Source organism: Anguilla anguilla, chromosome 6 (genome assembly GCF_013347855.1).
Source record: "Anguilla anguilla isolate fAngAng1 chromosome 6, fAngAng1.pri, whole genome shotgun sequence".
Lineage (NCBI taxonomy): Eukaryota > Metazoa > Chordata > Actinopteri > Anguilliformes > Anguillidae > Anguilla > Anguilla anguilla.
In genome coordinates, this window is record NC_049206.1 from 44,445,571 (window position 1) to 44,465,966 (window position 20,396).

The 20,396-nt window shown below is 40.8% G+C and overlaps 1 protein-coding gene across 4 annotated transcripts in view; it reads right to left on the bottom strand.

The window, feature by feature from the left end:
* Positions 1-15,344, bottom strand: part of LOC118230035 (regulator of G-protein signaling 6-like) — a 63,504-nt gene extending 48,160 nt beyond the window's left edge. For 2 of the 4 annotated variants that reach the window (XR_004765781.1, XM_035422732.1), the window contains exons 1-2: positions 14,616-14,649; positions 11,311-11,411 (exon numbers count right to left, since the gene is read on the bottom strand). Coding sequence is in view for 3 of the 4 variants with exons in the window: in XM_035422732.1 (XP_035278623.1) it covers positions 11,311-11,411; positions 14,616-14,634 (120 nt within the window). In the remaining variant the exon portion in view is untranslated. Of the gene's footprint in view, positions 1-11,310; positions 11,412-14,470; positions 14,535-14,615; positions 14,650-15,047 lie in introns of those variants that run through there. The other 2 variants (XM_035422733.1, XM_035422734.1) reach the window with 2 other exon arrangements.
* Between the last annotated feature and the right edge of the window lie 5,052 nt (positions 15,345-20,396).

The following is a 20,396-nucleotide window of genomic DNA, read 5'->3' on the forward strand; positions in this document are numbered from 1 at the left end:
CTGTCTGTTTCTGACATGAAAAAGTAATCCATCGACTTTTAAAAATGAATACCGCTCGATCGTATTATAACATTATGAGCCAGATCTAATGATGCATCCCAGCACACCCTATTCTCAATCGTCCTGCTTTGAGAGATTTTACTCAGTGTTAGAATACATGGAGAGTGAACTTTTTTTTTTATTAGAAAAAATGGAAATCAGCAGTAAAGTAGCAGTGTAGTGGGTTGGATAACAAGCTGGACCTTTAACCAGAGGTTTGTATGATTGCAGGTAGTGTAGGAGAAAGATGTGCCTTTGCAGATATTGTCCCAATTACTTGTCTTTGCTCAGTCTAGTTTTGTTCTGAAATCTTGTGGTTATGCATACTTTAACTCAAACAAATAATTATTTGTATATATTGCATATGCAGTCATTTTTCCCCGCTGATCTGACCTTTTCTCCTCTGACCATTTCCTTATTTGTCAAATGTTCATCTATTTGTATTGCACTTTTCTTCTCACTATGGGCAACTAACATTATATAATATTACCCCACAGTGAGGCTACCAAGCTACAGTGAGGCTTCAAAGGTCTTTATATGCATTGACACACAACAGCCTATGTGGAACAGATGAGAAAATGGCTCAGGATACCGTGCTTCTCACCACGGAAACGAGTGCAGGAGACAGGAGACCGACAGAGATAGACACCCAGCTTTTTCTTTCCAACGTGATGGACAGTTGTACAGCCACCCCATCAGGCCACGGGTCACATGTTCTGGCAGGTGCCATCAAGGGAAATCTCTGAGGTCATAGAGAGGAGCCCTGAGAGGCTCTCCACACCAAGATCCTGATTTTAACAGGAAACAATTCCCTACGGGAGAGCGACTGAGCTCAAGCAAAAGTGAGTCTTTTTTAAAGGAAGGGAAGCTATTTTCAGGTCTGATGTAATTGATGTTCCTTGCGCAACCTGAAATGTGGGTCAAGTCTAAACATCATTGCGGTGTCATTTTTCATTTTTGATGAGATATCAATAAAGCTTTTTCAATAGGAAAGATAACCTTCCACCAGCGATAAATAGGCTCAACTTTGAGACAGTTAAGTCATAATTCTATTACTATCTGAGCTGGCACCCTCTGAAGCACTTCACAAAAGAGCATCTGAGGGAGATAGATGTGTCAATATCTGACAAATAATCTCAGCAGTACCACCCGTCAGCTGTCTATCCACTAACTGAAGTTGAACTATGCTTCCCCTCCCCTCCCATTCACTTGGACTCAAATCACTGAGTGGGTTTTAGGGTCCTCCAACACTATCCAAGACATGCTATGTCATGTGGTAGCTTTGGACTATCAATCAAGTAAAGATTTTTCTCTCCCCCATCTCTGGAATGGCTGGTGTAAAAACCAAAATGTAAAAAAATGGAAGGGGGGAGGCAAACGATCACTATGCGAGAAAATAAACATAAAGGTTTGTCTGTCTTCATGGGCTAAAACCACAGGAAATGCTGAAAAATGTGGACATGTCAATCTTCAGATGTGCGGAAGTGTTCCGAGCAAATGCTATAGCTTACATTACTTTACATACAATCCATTTAAAAGGCTGTGGTATTTACTGAAGTGATTCAGGTTAGGTTCTTTCCTCAAGGTCAGAGCCTCAATTGGGAATCAACCTGGCAGCTTCAGAATTGCAAGGCCAGGTCCCAACCATTATGCTACACTGCTGCCCACACTGATGTTGTTTCTTGAACTTGCATACTTTGGCTTGTTTATGCCCCTGGTATTCCAGCAGAGAAACAAACCGTCTCTTGTGGATTCTTAAGTCGGATACTAACAGGCAGAATCTTGCCGTGATGTCTCTGATCCACACATTCGTTTGAAAAGAGTTTAATCCATTCTCTATTCGGTGCTGTCAGGCAGTAGTGAAGGCTGTCAATCCAGGCTGCGGGCACATAAAGCTCAGGAGGCCTCAGACGACCTTGCTAAGGGCTCTCTGCTCTCTGTGCCTCTGTAAACAACATCAGTAGCTTTATCAACTGAGACATCCTGGTAAAAGTTAACTTCATCCCCCAAGGTGCACTAGCGTATGAGGCTGCGTTCCAAAAGTGACATATATATCTTTTAGCCTGATTCCTTAATTTGTGAGATTTCCCTGGAATCTTTATGTGGGAAAACTCCATTATCTCAGGGTGAAAAATCTGCCACTCGTTTGGATTATAGAAAACTTGCTGCTTGTATATTTTTTGTTTCCACAAGTCGATGCCAACTGGCAAATGGCACACTACTGGTAATTCGACATCAGCAGACACCCATGTCAAGATTGATTTTCCATTCTTTCTTTTTCCTTTGTCTCCTGAACCATGAAAAATAAAAAAAAGGATACGCTGAGGGGATCATTCTGCAGGAGTCATGGTGAATGTCATAAGCAAACAAAGAAAGTTGTCTCAAAAAAAAAAAAAAATTTATGAACCAAAGCAAATGAAAACTGGCTCTCGCAGTCTGCCCATGTTAAAACTCCCATCTACCTAAATAATCACCAAAATAAATCTGCACCCTCTCTGACAACACATTCCATAGCAGTATTATGGCAGCCATTTTTCACACAGAGTGTAGCTACATTAGCATCTCTCACAGTACATATATAACATATACACTCACCGGCCACTTCATTAGGTGACAGGAGTGGCACCCGGTGTGGTCTTCTGCTGCTGTAGCCCATTTGCTTCAAGGTTTGACGTGTTGTGCGTTCAGAGATGCTCTTCTGCATACCTCGGTTGTAATGAGTGGTTATCAGGCAGTCAAGGGATCAGCCCCAGCATACCTTCACAAGATATTCAAACCCTACATGCCAGCCAGATCCCTCCGTTCTGCTACCTCAGGACGCCTAGCACCTCCCCCTCTTCGCACCTGCACTTCCAGAACACGTCTCCTGTCTGTTCTGGTCCCATGATGGTGGAATGACCTCCCTCTCACAGCTGAGACTGTGACCCATTTCAAACGACGACTGAAGACCCACCTCTTCAGGCTGCACCTCTCCCCATCCCTCCCTTTCCCCCCTGTAAATGACTAAACTTAGGGTTGTAACTAGGCAGCTGTTTAATAGGTGACTTAGTTGATGCGCCAGTCTTAACGACTACTTGTATTATTTATTTATTTTTATTTTTCCATAGATTGCGTTGTTGCCATTCTCGTTGTTAGTGTTAATCAGTTTAACCACCAGGGTCCAAGTTGAACTAAGCGGTTGTTCCCTGTACTTGGACCGGTACTTCTCTCTAGGGGTTTCGTCATACTTGTTCCTGGTTATGGTTATACACTTTGTTGTACGTCGCTCTGGATAAGAGCGTCTGCCAAATGCCTGTAATGTAATGTAATGTAATTTGAGTTACTGTCGCCTTTCTATCAGCTCGAACCAGTCTGGCCATTCTCCTCTGACCTCTGCCATCAACAAGGCATTTTCGCCCAGAGAACTGCCGCTCACTGGATATTTTCTCTTTTTCGGACCATTCTCTGTAAACCCTAGAGATGGTTGTGCATGAAAATCCCAGTAGATCAGCAGTTTCTGAAATACTCAAACCAGCCCGTTTGGCACCAACAACCATGAACCACATTCAACGTCACTTAAATCACCTTCCGTCCCCATTCTGATACTTGGTTTGAACTTGAGCAGATCGTCTTGACCATATCTACATGCCTAAATGCATTGACTTGCTGCCACGTGATTGGCTGATTAGATATTTGCCAGTGAGTGTATATCTACGTATTGGTTAATGTTTGCACTGTTATAATCATTATCTCCTTAATCTCAAATGTAAGAGAAAAACATGCTAATATCTTTATTATTTCAGTATTTTGTGAAATATTTTGATATATTGTTGTTATTGTTATTATTTAATAATTGTTGGAGGGTTTCCGTTTGAATAACAGAATATGGAGTGTGGTGTCATGCCATCATTAATCTAGAACTTTAGTGATCTAAAAGAAACATTCATAGATAAAGCAATTCAACTGTGAAAACTGAACCTGTGGGTCATCTCTTTTATGGCTATCGCTAGCATTTCCCTGCCCAACCTCCAACATTTATCTTTTTCTTGTTTTTCTTCCAAAACATTGACCTACTTGGGGCTAATTGCATTATAAGATATATACAAGCAGTTTGTCTCCTTGTCACTAACACACTGCTTGTACCACAGGCAGTGTGGTGTTCTCTTGTGTAGCTTTGTCATTTATAATTGATCTTAGTTTTTCTATTCATTTCATACTGTAAAACTGTACTTCTCCTCTAGCAATCAAGCTGTGTGATATAAGAACCAGCGCTACAAACTCTGTACCAGTTTCAATCCTCAATTGGCTATAGGGTAGCCATATATTGGATTTCATAAAAAGAGGACATGGACCAGCAAGCGTTATGAACATAATAATATGGTTTTTGCTTGTTATACAATCTGTGAAATGAGCAAACCTTAACTGGAAATCTTTAAGAATCTGGAAATCCCATCTGGACAGACATTTTCAGTCCCAAAAATAATAAATGTCTCGGAAATTAGAGGACATCTGGTGAGCCTCAATGATCTAATTAGAAAAATTAGGCAGTTGTCCTATTATCGCATTATTCAGTCATGACCACTCCATCAATATGCTGGAAAAACATTCCCATAAACTCCTCAAATACACAGAGTTGAGATAAGCACAGGCATGAACACAGGCTCACACCCACGACGGCTAGCCTAGAGTTTCTCTGTAGCATGCAACCCAGTGCTTTAAAAAGCACCAGCTGTGCATCTGTTACACCACTGGTGTAGCCATGAATTATTTTTTACTTTCTTTTTTTTGGGGAAAGGGGGCAGAGCTTTTTAAATTCCAACTGAAACTGACCAACTTCAGAATGTACAAAATTATTAAGGGAGGGGTTGCAGGGGTGCAGTTTGGTGTTGCGGGGGTCTAAATTGCGAAATAAAATTCCCTCTGGGAGATTAAAGGTCTACCGTCACAGTATTTTCCTGCTGATTAATTTACGCACCTGGAAATTGTTCCCCACCCCCTCGTCGATTTCCGCCATCACACAAACAGCTTGTGATCAGCTGTGATTCATTACTCGGGTTCTATGGAAACTGAGATGGCAGTGCAGCACTGGGCACACAGTCTGCATAACAATGTCATGTACATCTATCAAAAGGGGGAATAGTTTAGTTTATATTGCCAGAGTGTGGAATTTGTATCAAGTGAAAAAAAGCTTGCTTTTTTCCCCAGACAACATTAAGCTTTGTGAGTCACCCCTCTGAACATTCACAGTTATCCGCTTGTTTTCCAAACAGTTTTGACACAGCTTGGTTTGAGATAAGTGGGTGCATTTGTGTTCAAAACAGAATAAATTCTCTGCAAATCAGAGGTGTCAAACTCAATTCCAGGAAAGCCACAGTTTTTGCAGTTTCCTTTCAGTTCTCAGCCAGTTTTGGTGGGTGGATTTTCGGTGACTTAAGTACTTAAATTAAGCATTTATTTGCTGAAATACCTACAGACCCCCTGCAATCGAAAATTGGAATCTGCTACACTTGGTATAAAATTTCTGTACACCTACAGCATGTTGCCAAGAGAATGCCTTGGTTCTCTCTGTAAAATGTTACTACATCAAGGTTAAGCAAGAATGTATCCCTCTCACCAAATCAAAAATAAACAGATCATATACAACTATGCTTGATCGCGTACATGCTCATGACTGAGCCAGTTTCATAAATCCTCTTTTTTGCACACTGTTGTGGAGTATGATAATGGATGAGTGTTGCTTTCAGGAAGATAGAAGGATAAAGAGAAGAGAATGACAGCACTATCAGTAATCCATGTCCACAACTGCAGGTAGGCAGACAGTCAGACTGTTAGAGTATATATATATATATATATATATATATATATATATATAATTCATATACTCATAACAACAGGTATACCCCATTTAGTGCTACCACACACATCACTGATTTGTTATAATACTCTATTCCCAGAGAGAAATACATCATTAATAAATAAAACCTGCTGAAATTTTGTTCACCAAGCCCTGAAGCCAAACCCCAATTTGTGTAAACAGCAGCAATCAGTTAGCCCTTGGTTATCCCACTCATACGTTCCTTTGTGTTACCTGATTGCTGCTGTTTACACAAATTGGGGTTTGGCTTCAGGGCTTGGTTGCAAGCATCCACTGTGAGGTGAGAAAATCAAAAAAAGAAATGAACGGCACCTGGAAGTGCCCGCTATAAAGACACTCACTTTTTCCTGAAGGCATTAGATGTAAGCAAGAAAAAGGGAAAGTTCTAGAAAACTTATGTATGTTTTTCTTCTTTCACCTTATTGGCACTGTACCAGAGTGAGGAGGAGGTGCTGTGATCTGCCTGAATGTGTGTCATCAGGCTCAGCTTTCCAAACTGCAGAAGCACTGATGTAAAGTCACTGTCTGACTAATCGCTGGCTCTAAAAAAGAAATTTCTGTCATTACTAGATCAGTATTTCCTAAAATACTTTCATATTCGTGATTTTATTGCTACCATTTAATTATCAGTAATAGGGTTCAAGCTTTAGCAACGTAGTGTTAATAAAAGAGTTGGCAAGTTGTCATTCATTAATGCAGGAACTTTAAAGAACCACTTATTGCTAACAAAGCAGTACAGCTGTGAGAAGTAGTCCCATGGGTCAATACTCTCCCTAACTGGCCCAGTCATGTGACCTCCTTTAGCACAGATAGATCCCTCATGTCTCTCCTGCACATTTCTGTCTAACCTCCAACATTTGTATTTTTTATAGTTTTCCTAGCATTGATGCACTTTTGGCTAATGACATTACTAGATGAATACAAGCAGTTTGTTTTCTTTCAGTGTGAAACTCTGTTGTACTGACTGTGTAATGTAGTTATATGTATGTATGTTATAATGGAACACAGTTTTATATGATCTAATACTCTAAAATACCTTCCAGCAGTCAGTCTTTGTTCAAGGAACCTACAGATGTTATGTTTTTGCAAGCTGTTTGCTCAATTACATTGCAATATAATTTTCTAGAATTAATGACTTATGCAAGGTGATATACTGCAGATTTTGTAAAGTTATCCTTCCTGGATCAATTAGACACTGTGCTGAAGTAAAGTGAGCTTCTCTGGTTATAACAAGATGAAATATAGGATGTCAAACACTTCCAAAGAGGAATAGCGATTTACTGATCAGATATTCAGTAGTAAGAATACCTGTCACTTGCCTTGTGCTTGAAGTTTTTGTTTCAGTCAAACCCATTGGTTCACAGTGAAAATGCAGCTGTCCTAATGGCCAAGAGTGAAACCGCAGAGATTTTATTGGTGAAGACTGAAACTGCGGCCGTCTTTTTGACCTGCAGTTAAACAGTAGTCGTTCTATTGGAGGAGAGTGAAACTGAAGCAATCTTACTGGCTCAGAGTTCAACAGTGGGTGTCCCATTGGCTGGAACCACGGCCTTCCTATTGACTGAGAGAAAAATTGTGGCCCTCCTATTTGGCAAAAATGAAATTACAACCACCTTATTGGTCTAGGATGAAACTAGATAAAACTGCAGTCTTATTAGCTAGGAATGCACAAAATCCAACCGCACTATTTGTCGCAGATGAAACTGCAGGCCTGTTTTTTATTTACCATGTGAGAGATTGGAGGATTCCCCTCTTCCTCTGTCATCAAACCCTCTGACTTGTTCTGGCTAGCAGCCAGCGCCATTCCCAGTGTGACTCCCAAGCATGTTGCACGTATCTGGCCATCTGGCACTTCCCCCCCACCCGCTACCTTGCCTGGCTGCAGGGCTGCACACCACAGGCACGCGGCTATTAATATTCACCACCATCCCCTACTGAGCGCGCTCAGCTCCACCTGCTTACATCACTCAGGAGCTCTCCTCATCCATTCTGTTGCCTGCCTTTACACCATGCGTTCGTATTGAATATTACATGATTGTTACATTTGATTATATGATATGGCACAGATGAAACCTGTTTATATCTGCTCCCTGGTCTTTGGCCCAATAGGTTGTGCAGTGGAGCTTTCTGACAGCCACTAAATGCATCTCTAAATGCTAAATCACGTCTGCTACTCCACCCACACATAACCAATGAGATTTCACGGAGTCAAATCAAATGGGATTCAAAGCAGCTGATTTGTACATTATGCAGCTACATCTACTGACTGGCACAGGGAACAGAGGTCATGATTGGATAGTAAAATGTAAGACATTAATGAAAGGTGAGGGGCATGGCAAAAATGAAAGACCATGATCTTTAATGTTCATCTAGAAGAAACATGGAAAATGTTTGTTTCAAAGTCCAAAAGGTGCATAATGAACTTAAGGAAAAAGATATTTTAGTTTTATCGTGTTATGTGATTGGAATAGTCACCAGCCACCAGTCTTAAAGGCATTAGAAATTTTATTGCATTTTAAAAGTCTCAACATTTGTGATGTGTTCCTGTTTTTTAGTGGCAAAAGTGACAGGAAAATTAGATATTACATCCCAAAGGCCTGACAGTTTCCTTTTAGACGAAAAATGTTGAATGGATTTGTTGTGATTTGTAATTTACAAGATCTGTGCGTAATCGCGTTGTATTTTTCTCATTTTAACATTTTACAGTAAGTGAAACATTTAAACTGAAATGCCTTTGTTGTTTCCTTGCTGGAGGAAAGCTGCTCCAACGACACAAGTTTGTGACGTTCCAACCCGGCACCCGCCACGCCCTGGCCACACAAACGCAATTACTGCCACTTAAAAGCGCAGCGTTTCAAGGCTAATGCTAATTTATCGGGCGCATACAGCCTCAGAGGCTATACAATCGATACTGCGGGAACAGTTTCTCCTGAAACCCGATAAGCATTCCATAAAGGCCTTCCAGGGATTCAAGCAGAGGTTTCTTTCATTAGAGCAACGCGCATACAGCAGAAAACGTTTTCTGTTACCAAGGGTAACCCTGACTGCAGATCGGCCGCCGCCTCTGACAGGCTGTCAACGCGCGGTTTCGTTCCGAGCTGCGAACCTGCCTTATCGCCGCTTCGCTTCTGCGTGGAAACGGACCGAGCTGCGGCGCGCGCGCGGTATCCGCGTACTTAGCAGACGCACTCACGGCCCTGAGAGCCGCCCGTGAGATCAGAGGACGTTTAATATTTATGATGGCGCTCCCCGAGTGTCTGCACAGGAGGTAATGCCTTTTTAACTCCATTACCGTTCGCCCAAACCCCTGTGTGATTGCTCCTTGTCTGACATGGCTCTGCTGTGGCCCACAGTGTCTGGCTGCCCATAACTAGATTCAGCCTAATTTTTTTTTTTTTCTCTCCTTAGCCTCAGGAAAAGCGCTCAGGTCAGGGCTCAAACTGAGCTGCAATGGACTAGTCCTTGCTCCAAATATCAGAGAATTCGAAGGTTTAATAAGTAACTGCATTCACATTTATATTTATAATGAGCATTTAATGAGCATTTTTATTTATCTTTAATGCAGTTCTCTCTTTCTTCTTTTGCACAAAACTGCAAAATCACTATTGAGATGCACTGTCTGATCCCCCTCAAGCCTGCAACACTCACTTCAGACAGTTTGTTACACCCCTGTACCCCATGAAAATGCTAGTAGACTTCAGTTATGTCTAACAACCCTGACCTTAATCTTAAACTACCAGTCTGACCTGTTCTATAAGTGTCCACCAGCTGTTAGACCGTAACCTGCTAAGTGACGAGAAGTAAGAAAAAAGGGAGACGAGAGTAGCTAAAACCATAAGAGGGGGGCGTTTTTTGCGGTTCAAACAGGGGTTGTCTCTAAAGTTCAAACAGCACAGTTTTTCGAAACAGCTGCGAGGGGAATATAGAGGATCACACAGGGTTCTCCTGTGGCCTGAAGCAGCGCTCATCCAGCGCTAATGAGCTCTTTAATCTCACCAAGTGTGTGAGGCTGGTACAGCCAACCAACCTGAGAGTCTACACCACCGGAGGCTCTTGGCGCCACCCCCCAACACACCTATAACTCAAAAGATGCGACACGCTGCTCATTTTTTCTGGTTACTCCTGGTGGGGTTCAATTCCCTCAGGGACCTGACGAAGATGTCGCTGAAAAGTTCAAGACCCAGACTAATATGGCTCACAGAGATTACCTGTCATGACCTGGCCGAGATATGGAGTATTAGACAGACGGCAAGAGCAGAAAATGAGTGGTGTAACGCTTCGTAAATTGAATGAACATTTTTTCCTGTAAAAGGCTGATGTGCTTTATTGTTCTTGTAAGAGTCCTGTTATTATTTTGACAACTGCATTGGATGATAGTAATTAACATTTGGAGATGGACTTCACTTTGATTTTTTTTAAAATGTATTTAATTTAAAAAAGAAACATTTATTATCCTTTACTTCAAGCTTTCCAACAATCATTGCACGCACACAGAAATGCATTTATGTGAAATATTTAAAAGAGATATGTTTCAGATTAATGGCATTCTCTGCTCAAAGGTGCCTGAAGGCCAGCTGATAGAAATGTTAAATAAGAAATAATATTCTAAAATCAAATTTTATTAAATAATACAAGACATTTTTAGTCTCAGAGAAAAAATGTGAAACTGGTAAGCGATATGCAAATGAATAAAACTATAAAATTAATTATCAGTTTGGATAATTAAGTTCTGTTAATTATCCAAACAATCACATTTTTCTCTGCATATTTATGTTTATAACAATACCATCCCAGAGCACTTTGCAGTGGCCATTGTCCAGAATATAGCGGGAAAGAGCAAATGAGAAAAAAGAAACAACTCCAGAAAAACAGAGCCGTGAAAATGAAAGGACGAGCATTGAAATGGGAGAGGACAGTAATTACCATTACAGCCACAGCGGACTTCAAAGGTTTTGAGTGACTCAGAAATCTTATTACATGTCAGTCTGTCTCTGCAATAAGGTTGTGGGGGTGCTTCGAGAGCGACCACAGAATACACAATACAATGCATGGGGCTCGTTCTCGCTGCATCTACTCAGCTCTAACACACCCACACCCACATACACACCTACACACACACACACACGCACACACACCTACACACACACGCACACACACCTACACACACACGCACACCTACACACACACACACGCACACCTACACACACACACGCACACAAACACGCATAAACACAGGTCCAGCTTCAGCCATAGCACACAGACAGCGTCTCAACAACACGTCGTCGTGCCTGTGGCAGCAGTATATCGGAATAGCAGCTTATAATGTAAGCTCAAACTCTGTCCTCTGCCCTTGTGCTCAGATAGGTCTGGAAAGCATCCACATGAGCACAGAAAGCGAATCATGGTGAGGGCCTTACCTTTCTGTAGACGATCATGTTGGGAGAGTCCTCCTCAGGGTCAGCTGTTCCCACACCGGCCTGCTCCCTGGACCCCTGAGCCATGCCTGCTTGCTCCAGGGCTGGAGACACACAAGGAGGAGGATTTCTCAAAGAATTACATGGCAACCTACAACAGGTCAAGTCTAGTCTATACAAAATATGAGTGTGTATACAACATGCCAGACTGCCAGGTTTCTTGGAGCTGTCTGCAATGTTCTGAGGAGAAATTCCTCTCACACAACCCTGAACTCCAGACTGGGTTTGGCCCGAACTAATTCTATGCACATGTCAAGCCCTTTTATTGACTGAAAGTATCATTCAGGAGCCATAACATAACCATTTAATACTCTTTCAATGTTAATAACCAACAAAAAAAACAGAACCACACTTTTCACAGTCAGAAATAGTTAGATATGGTGCACACAGCATCAACTCACAAGAGATTCAATGCCTCTCCTCAATCAACACCCATCTAATCCTATGTGTTCCATGTCACTACACACAAATAGAGTGTGCATGCGTATAGAACTCAAAGGACCAACAGGAAGCAATCATAGAAGCATAAAGCATGGAATCTCTGTCTGGAAGTTTCTTATTAATTTTATGGTCCAGAAGAATTGTCAGAAGAATTGACTGCTACCAAAATACTGACAATAAATGCCTTGGCTATGAAGCATGCTGTCATGAGGCAGGTGAACGCCAAAATCATTCTGGGTATCTGGGAAGGAATCTACAAAGCAAATAATATAATTATGATTGCGTAATAGTCCAATTTTATAAAGTTCTCAGCCCAGTGATTCAATGTTTCCTGGCTATTTCTGCATTGTCTTAATTCGGAATCATTACATTTTGCCAGATGACTATTGTGCAGCAAACCAAAAAGTATATTTGCAAACTTATATACTGTAACTATGGCATATGGTATATATATATATATATATATACAAATATATATATCGTATGATGGTACATGATATCCATGACACCCACAATTTCTTACATTGTCACAGAACTCCATAATCACACTTTTGTAAATTATCAACATGACCCTGCTAACAGATTCATCACTAAGAGTGAAGATTGTTTTTTTTTCCACGCAGTATTTTTTCTTTAATAGCTTGGCATGTATTAAATAGTATGTCACTTGAAGAAGCACCCTCATTTTCGCCTCCATTTTCAGCATACATCCAGAAATAAACCAAGGTACGTGGGTGACAAACAACTCTTCAGACAACTAATTTACGCAAACAAGAAAAGAAAGCAAGTCTTGATTGCAAAGAGAGAACATTTAATGCGCTAGTGAAGAGCAACGGAGTTCAAGATCATTATTGAACTGAGATACAAGAATAGACACAGTACATACGGTGATGTGATAAAGAAATTATGCCCTGTTTCAATTATATGGTTTTACATATCAAGGCATAATACTCAACTAGGTTTCAAGTTCTAACAGTAGGTAAATCTAACCTAATGTGATAAATGACATGTAACAGATTTTGCTTTGCCACAATTTATTCAACCAAAAATAAGCCAACTTGCATTAGCCCTCTGTGAAAAAGTAAGTGATTTTAGTAGCTTGGAGATCCTTCTTTAGCAGCACTAGCCCGAAGTAATTGTTTTTTATGAGTTCAACAGTTGCTTGCATCACATCAGAGGAATTCCTGTCCACTGTTCCTTATAAAATTGCTTCAGCTCATTGATGTTTGAGGGCATTCATTTATGCACAGCTCTCTTTAAGGTCCTTTCAGAGCACAAGGTTGAGGCCTGGACTTTGACTTTGCCCATTCCAAAATCCTTATTCACAGAATTCCATAATAGGTTTTTTTTTTTCTTTTTTTCCTGAAAACTAATGTTATGCAATGAATACACCTCCCTCACTGAGATACGAATGCAAGGTAGAAGCTAATATAAAATATCTAAGGAACTTAACATCAAAGAGCTAATGTATATAAAGATCTAAAATAATTTAACAGTACAGAGCAATTCTCAGAGATAATAATTGAATAGATATGCTCTTTCATGTACTTCCTGTTCTCAATTCACTTCATTTCATGTTGCACTTTATGCTTGTTCTTCATCTGCAGGTTTGAAACCGGAAACCCACAAATCTCCAATGATCCTGTTGGTTGACAGAAGTAGACTTGGGGGTGGGGTTGTCAAGGGAAATGATGGGATAAAGAGGCAGCAATGTCCCTGAAGCAGACTACCTGAGAGCAATAAGAGCCAAGCCCAAATAGCACCTAAGAAGTCGTGTCCCCTCATCATGACATGGAAAAGGTCTTCTTCTTTTAAAAAAAAACATCATGAAGATGTTAAATATTCTGTCGGTGAAACTCACCAACTAGTGAATATATTAATCAATTTATCACAAACAAGAATGCGACATAACGCAAATTCATTTCATGTGAGTGAATCCATTGCTCCCTCTGCTGGAGCAGTTCAAAATATCCCAATATCAACTAATAATATCATCTGATGCATAGTTTCACTAACCGGGAAAATCTCTTGCCCATGCCAAGGCAATTAAGTTTGCAGTTGAACACATTAAAACAAATCTTGTCTATAGAGCACAGTAGCTGTTGGTATGTTTACAAATTAAACATTCCTTTCAAATGAAAGTGCCTCAGGCTTAATGCACTGAAATAACGTGTAATGCGATTACTCTGCTGAAGTGTAGGATCAGACAGAGCTTTGTGGAAGAAACAGTCAAATCAAGCAATTACACATATGTGTATTTCGTAATGGTGTGACTGAGACCTCTCCACGAATGAGAACGCCCAATGAAACATGTTTGACTTACTGTGCAAACCTCCCAGCCAATGCTTCCAAACCGTCCAGCGTAAAAAAAAGGGTTTCAGTACTGTTTACACGCACAGCAGCCTGGACTCACCCTTTAAGAGAGGATAAGGGGTTTGTCACCGGCAGATGCTGGTAAAGTTGAAGGGGTCTTGGGGCCACTCAAACAGGATGGTGTGTCAGCGGGGCAAGCCGAATGGGAGGGAGTAATCGGTCATGGACATGCCGAAGGCTGGATGTCGACTTCAAACCGTCCTCCCTGCGGCGCCCAACACTGTCTGAACCTCGGGTGCAGCCACAGAACGTCTTCACAGATCAGCGCAAGGAGCGGGAGCCCGCGTACCATAAAAAGTAGCATTCCAGGTTTACCGGAGTTCACCCCACGTGCCCTTATCGCCTCTCCCCCTACGGCTACGAGAACACCACCGCAACTCCTCCACAGCCTTCGCCGGGCACACCAACACACACAGAGAAAAAAACAAACTCACGGATCGGGAAGGCGCACATCCAAACTGCGTTGCGCGGTGCTCTCCACGTTAGAGCAGCAGCGTGCTGGCATTCAAGAGAACAGTGGAAACTGACTCAACAACAACCTCACCGAAGCGTGCAGGTATCGAAACAGAGTCACGCACAGTAAAGCTTTGGGCTCCAGCTCCTCATCAGTTACAGTAAAGCGCCTGTAAACCAACGCCCCTTCACCTCTTCTCAATACAAACAACAGCCGGGTGACAGCATTACTTCTGGGTGTCCCAAAGACCATTTAAGATAACACCCAGCTCTTCAAAGCCCCTTGGGCAACGTGCAAGAAAAGCAGAAAGCTTAATATTACACAATGTAATATTCCTCCTTACCCAGCCCGGCTTTGTAATTCAGTATTTTTTTTGACACATCCCACAAGTGCCTATTGATGAATTCATTACCTTAGCGACAAAATAACAGCTGGTCCAGTCTTCTTTATTTGACGTCCCCTAGCAACAAGCAAAAGACAGGTTCATCTCATTACTCGCTGGAGGAAAGGATGTAGCAGAAAGAGAGATCGCAGCACTCTGTGGAAGAGAGGGAGAACGAGAGAGAGAGGGAGAGAGTGAGAGAGAGAGAAAGAGAGAGAGAGGGAGGGAGTGAGAGAGAGAGGCTCCGGGCTGCAGTAACTCTCCTTCATATGTGCCTCAACAGCCCAGCGTGGGTGGTGGGAGCTCTGGAGTGGTCAGGTACAGTGGGAAGACCCTTGTTTGTGCGCGTGTGAGAGAGAAAGAGAGAGAGAGAGAGAGAGAAAGGGAGGGGGAGATACAGATGGAGAAAGTCTCTCTGACTGTGCATGTAGCTGGAGCCTTATAAAAGGGATGGCAAAGTATATACAGAAAAATCACACAGGAGACAGATGGAGAGATTAAAGGGCAAATTAAAATGGTTATTAGGGTTATTCTCTTTTATAGATGTCCAAGCAATGTTATGGGCTTGGATGAAGCCAGAAGATTAGAGTGATTTTTAAGTGATCATAAAAAGGAGCATTTTAAGGCTAAGACAGAGGAAGCACAGAACTCAAAATCCTGCGTTTGTGGAGATTAAAGTGATTATGACATCACACGTGCAATGTTCTCTTTCTCATGGGCTTGTCTGGTAACTGCAGACAAAGAGATACAGATTCTTGAATTGCTGTTTACTAGCTAATAAACAGTGCTCAGGCTGAAAAGGTTTGCGAGAAGGTCTGCATCACTTAGAGGATGAGGAAGTCAGTGAATCGCTGTGCGAGTAAAATAAACACCATTTTATAACCTGTCACAGCGTAGCATCGCCCTAGGGCAGTAATTTGGCCCTGGATAAATACTTGGAGAGGCATGAATTCGATATTGTATGGAAAAAAAATAGCAATAATAAATAATTTAGTTATTACTCAGTTTACACATGTTTATGGCACTGCCATCCACAGAAGAAGAATTATTCAAAAGGTATGAACAGACAATGTTCACTTACATTTGGAACAGTAAGACTGACAAGATTTGTGTAACTACAACCGTGATGAACTGAATCTTTTGTAGTTAAAAGCATTAAATTTGGACCTAAATTTGGTCTCCCTAATTCCCACGATCATCTTAAATCAGCAGTGGTTTTCAGTTAAATATTTAAAATGTGTCCAGCCAATATTATTATAAAAATGTTATTTTCCCACTGATTTCTAAGCTGTTTTCGCAGCTGAAGGAAGATCGCTTCCCAAATTTGTCAGGTTTTTTGGAAAATGTGATCCTCGGTTGGTTACAATACTGATACCATCAAGCTGAAACTCCTGAGGAAATTTAAGCACAAATACTGCGGTAGAATATTTTAACAAGGGGAAAACCTTTTTCATTTGAAGTAATGAGCTAGATATAGGTTTAATTTTTGTGAACGACCTTTTAGACAGCAGAAGTAACAGCATTAACAGACTTTTGAGGTCTTTAAAGGTCGGTATGGCAACACCTGTAATCAGTTAGTTGCAGCTATCTCACAGACATGGAAATGGAAGCTTTTAGTATGTAGTAGAGAAATGACTTGTCGCCCACACGTGAATGACATGGATGGAAAAAAATAAATAAATAAAAAAGGTTCATCAGTTTTTTGTCTTTTTTAAAAGCTTGCAGTCCTACCAACAGCCATTCAATCTAATTGGGAAGAATTGCTATGTAATCCCATTGCTTGGGAAAAGGCCTTCACATGTGTGCATATGACAACTTCTAATATGTCCATCAGGATAATTCAATTAAGATTAATATAACTGTCTTTCAACAGTGCATTCAACAATAGGGTTTATGCAGATATTGTGATGAGGAGGAGGAATTATCAATGAATCTTTTTTGATACTAAGAAGGGATAGCTCATTTCTGGACCCTAGTTGAAAATGCATTATAAAAATGCAGTTATACTGGGTTTTTATTGCTGTCCTCTAACTATAATGCTTGGAGATCTCAGTGTAAGTGGAGATGAAAAACAAAACTGAATAATATCATTATTATGATAGGAAAAACATTTCTGTGTAGATGAAACTCAGTCCAATAATTGAGATTAAAATGGTTTAAGGGTTTTTTTTTTTAAACATCAATGGCATATTGAAAATAGTACCAAAAAAAAAGAGAAAAGTCAATATCAAACTCTGTACTTTAAACAGGGTGGGAATAATCTTACACAGGGTGAAGGACGGATCAAGAAACAACAGATCAAATCCGATGGGTGTGAGGTGAACTAATGGCATGTGTGGGGTACATGTGTGCTCTCACATTCAGCGGTTGGGTGTATGGTCATTAGAGGAGTTCTGGTTGGGACGCATGCCTGTACATCATATGAGGACCACCCCTGGGTGGGCCAATCAGACTCTTTGCATGAAGTCCGGGTCTCCGCCAACCATGGCACCAGCATCTTTCAGGCTCCATTGTTATTTTTATCAAATTTTTTATATAAATATACAAAAAAATCTTCAAAGATTTAAAAAATAAATTGGTTATGATGTTTTCAGTACGATCCCTTGTCCTACTGTAATAAAACAAAAAGTGTGGGAGAGTGGGAAGGGCAATGAGAAAAAAAATTAATGGAGAAATATCTAAATCTTTAAATATATAATATCTAATAAAGCTGACAACTGAAGACTATATACAAAGATGTAAAACGTTTTTGGTGTGGTGTTATACTTTGTATATGCATTTTCAAATTGTAATTTTGTAATTGTTGAATAAAGATTCATATATATTGTTTTGTCCTGTGAATGAGTGTACCAACAGCAGTGTGAAATAATAATTGGGCCATGCTTCTGGGGATGGTTAATTTTCTATTTTGTATGGTAGGACTCTTGGAACCCCTTCAGAGAAGACAGTGTTCATCCCTACAGAAGAACTTCAAAAAGAATCAATAAATTCACAAGTAGTTCTTCTTAGACACACAAATCTTATAACTTTTGGATTAAAGACAGTATCTGAGGACTCTGTTACAATTTTTATGTTAAGATCTGGCAAGATATTTGATCATTTTAATGACATTTTTTGTAGCATATGGTTTACAGAGGCAGTGTACAATCACCAACCAATATCCATATTAGCATCAGTGTAAAGCTGTAGCTGTTAGCCCGTTGGCCCCCTCATGTTACATCACAGTACTTCTGCAATGATTGGGTTACTTTAGGGTTTACAATTTGGTATACCTTCCAAGTCTCACTTTTTACTGACCGCTTTCTGTTTTTCACAGTTTTCACAGATTACCTCACTTTTGCCCCCACACTAATCTGGAGAGCACATTCTCCGAACAAGAACTGCCTGGAACACTCTATTTGTGAACGGTGGCAAGATGCCCAGTGATGTAAATGCAGTAATGAAAAATGCGGGTATAAGAATGGTTGCATTGTACAGTTCCTGTATTTCAGTACAAATTTCTGCATAATAAGTTTCACAATGTAAGAATAGGCTATGGGCTATACAATAGAGTGCTAGAAGAAACGTTATACAATATAAACACCCTGTACAGCATACACAGTAAAGGAAACAAGCAATGCCAACCTATATTGCCCAGTAGAACTCAAATTTTGTTTTTTCAGTATTCCTACATGTATGCCATTTTGTACTAAATCACAGAGAGAATTGGACATCTTCCATTCCAAAAAATGATACCGTCAGTAAGATCCTTACACTGTGTCAGCTCCAGTAGTCGGCCATAGTGTAGGACTGGCAGCGTGGCTGTCCTTACATCTTGGCACCGGCATTGGCAGTTCAGTGAACAGGCGGTTTCTTTGGGAAATACGGAGCACACTCCGTACCAGCCAATGGGAGCATCCCTTGGGCACAGAGGCAGACGTGGGGGGAAACGTGGGGGCGTTTTAGAGGGACACGCATCAGCCACGACCCTTTCAGGATAAGCGCAATGTCTCCGTGCTGTTTCCATGCTTCTCTGGTACAAAATGATTTTTTTTTTTTTGTTGTTGTCTGTGATGGACTCACTCAGCACCTCCTCAGCAAGCAAAACTTGACTCCTGCTGATTCCTGACCTACTCCCACTCTCGCTGTTGCATTTCCACAAAGAGAACACCAGAAGCCTACCTGTGCATTCAGACTTCACTTAAGCACTTGGTGCTATTTTTTTCTTTTATCCCGATACCCACAACCCCTGCAAATAACAGTTGAAATCTTCAAAAGAGTTGTGTGTGGCACCAGCTCTGTAGAACTTGTCAATGTTCCTACGTGTATGCAATTTTACACTAAATCAATGAGAGAACTGGACATCGTCCTCCAAAAATGGCTGTTTCTCAGTGAAGCTCTTCGACTGGGCAAGTTGTTTCTTGCTCAAATCTCCAAAACCTAAAAAAAGATAAGTCAGCCTAGAGTGGCTCATCTGACTGGGGTGACCTTTCTTTGGACTTAAGTCCTGGGAAGCCAGAGGAACTGATATAACCCTGATGATGTCTTATTGGTTATTTAATAAAAATACATCATTATTTTATTGATTTATTATCGTCTCCATACAGCAGAGAGGAGACAGCAGATTAATGGTCAAAGAAACATTTATTTTCATCAATATTTCAAATAAAATTAACATGACTGTACATTCAGGTCGTTTCAAATTGGTTGAAAATTTTTATGGATATGGCTGGAATATTTTAAAATTGTACAAGCAGCTGAAGAATTACAGAATTAAATTTACATATGTGACCCAGGGCTAATGAAAAGATACACAAAATAAAATAAAATCCGCAGTGTTTTATGTTAGTGGATGGAGTATTACTACAGAAGATGTCACAAAGAAAACGCTGTACTGGAAGAAATATGCCCACTTTTCTCATTGATCGAGCTGAACGTTGAAAATAATAAACACAACCACTCAAGAGCAGAACATCAATACAACAAGATGTAATGCACCATCTAACTCTGACCCTCTAAATTAGAAAGGATTTTCTTCCCTGTATGGAACGGCAGTGATGGACATCTGGCATCCGCGGAAACAAATGGCCAATAACTCAAACTACAAGCTAAGCACAGATCAATCACAGACTGGAAGAACGCACAATAGCAATGCCGTACAGCGCTCACGTGTGAACAAATGTGTTTACGCAAGTACAGCGAACGCACAGTCAGCTGGATTTGTATTTATGAAGGTTGTACGACAGGGAGACCGGTAATAGGCTGGCTCCACTGAATAAAGATACAGGGTGATGGTGTGACACGTTTAAAACACTTCGATCACACCTAACGTGACATGGAAGAAATAAAAAAAGAAAATAAATGGCAGCGGCTCATTATGTACAGAAGCAAAGCGTATGG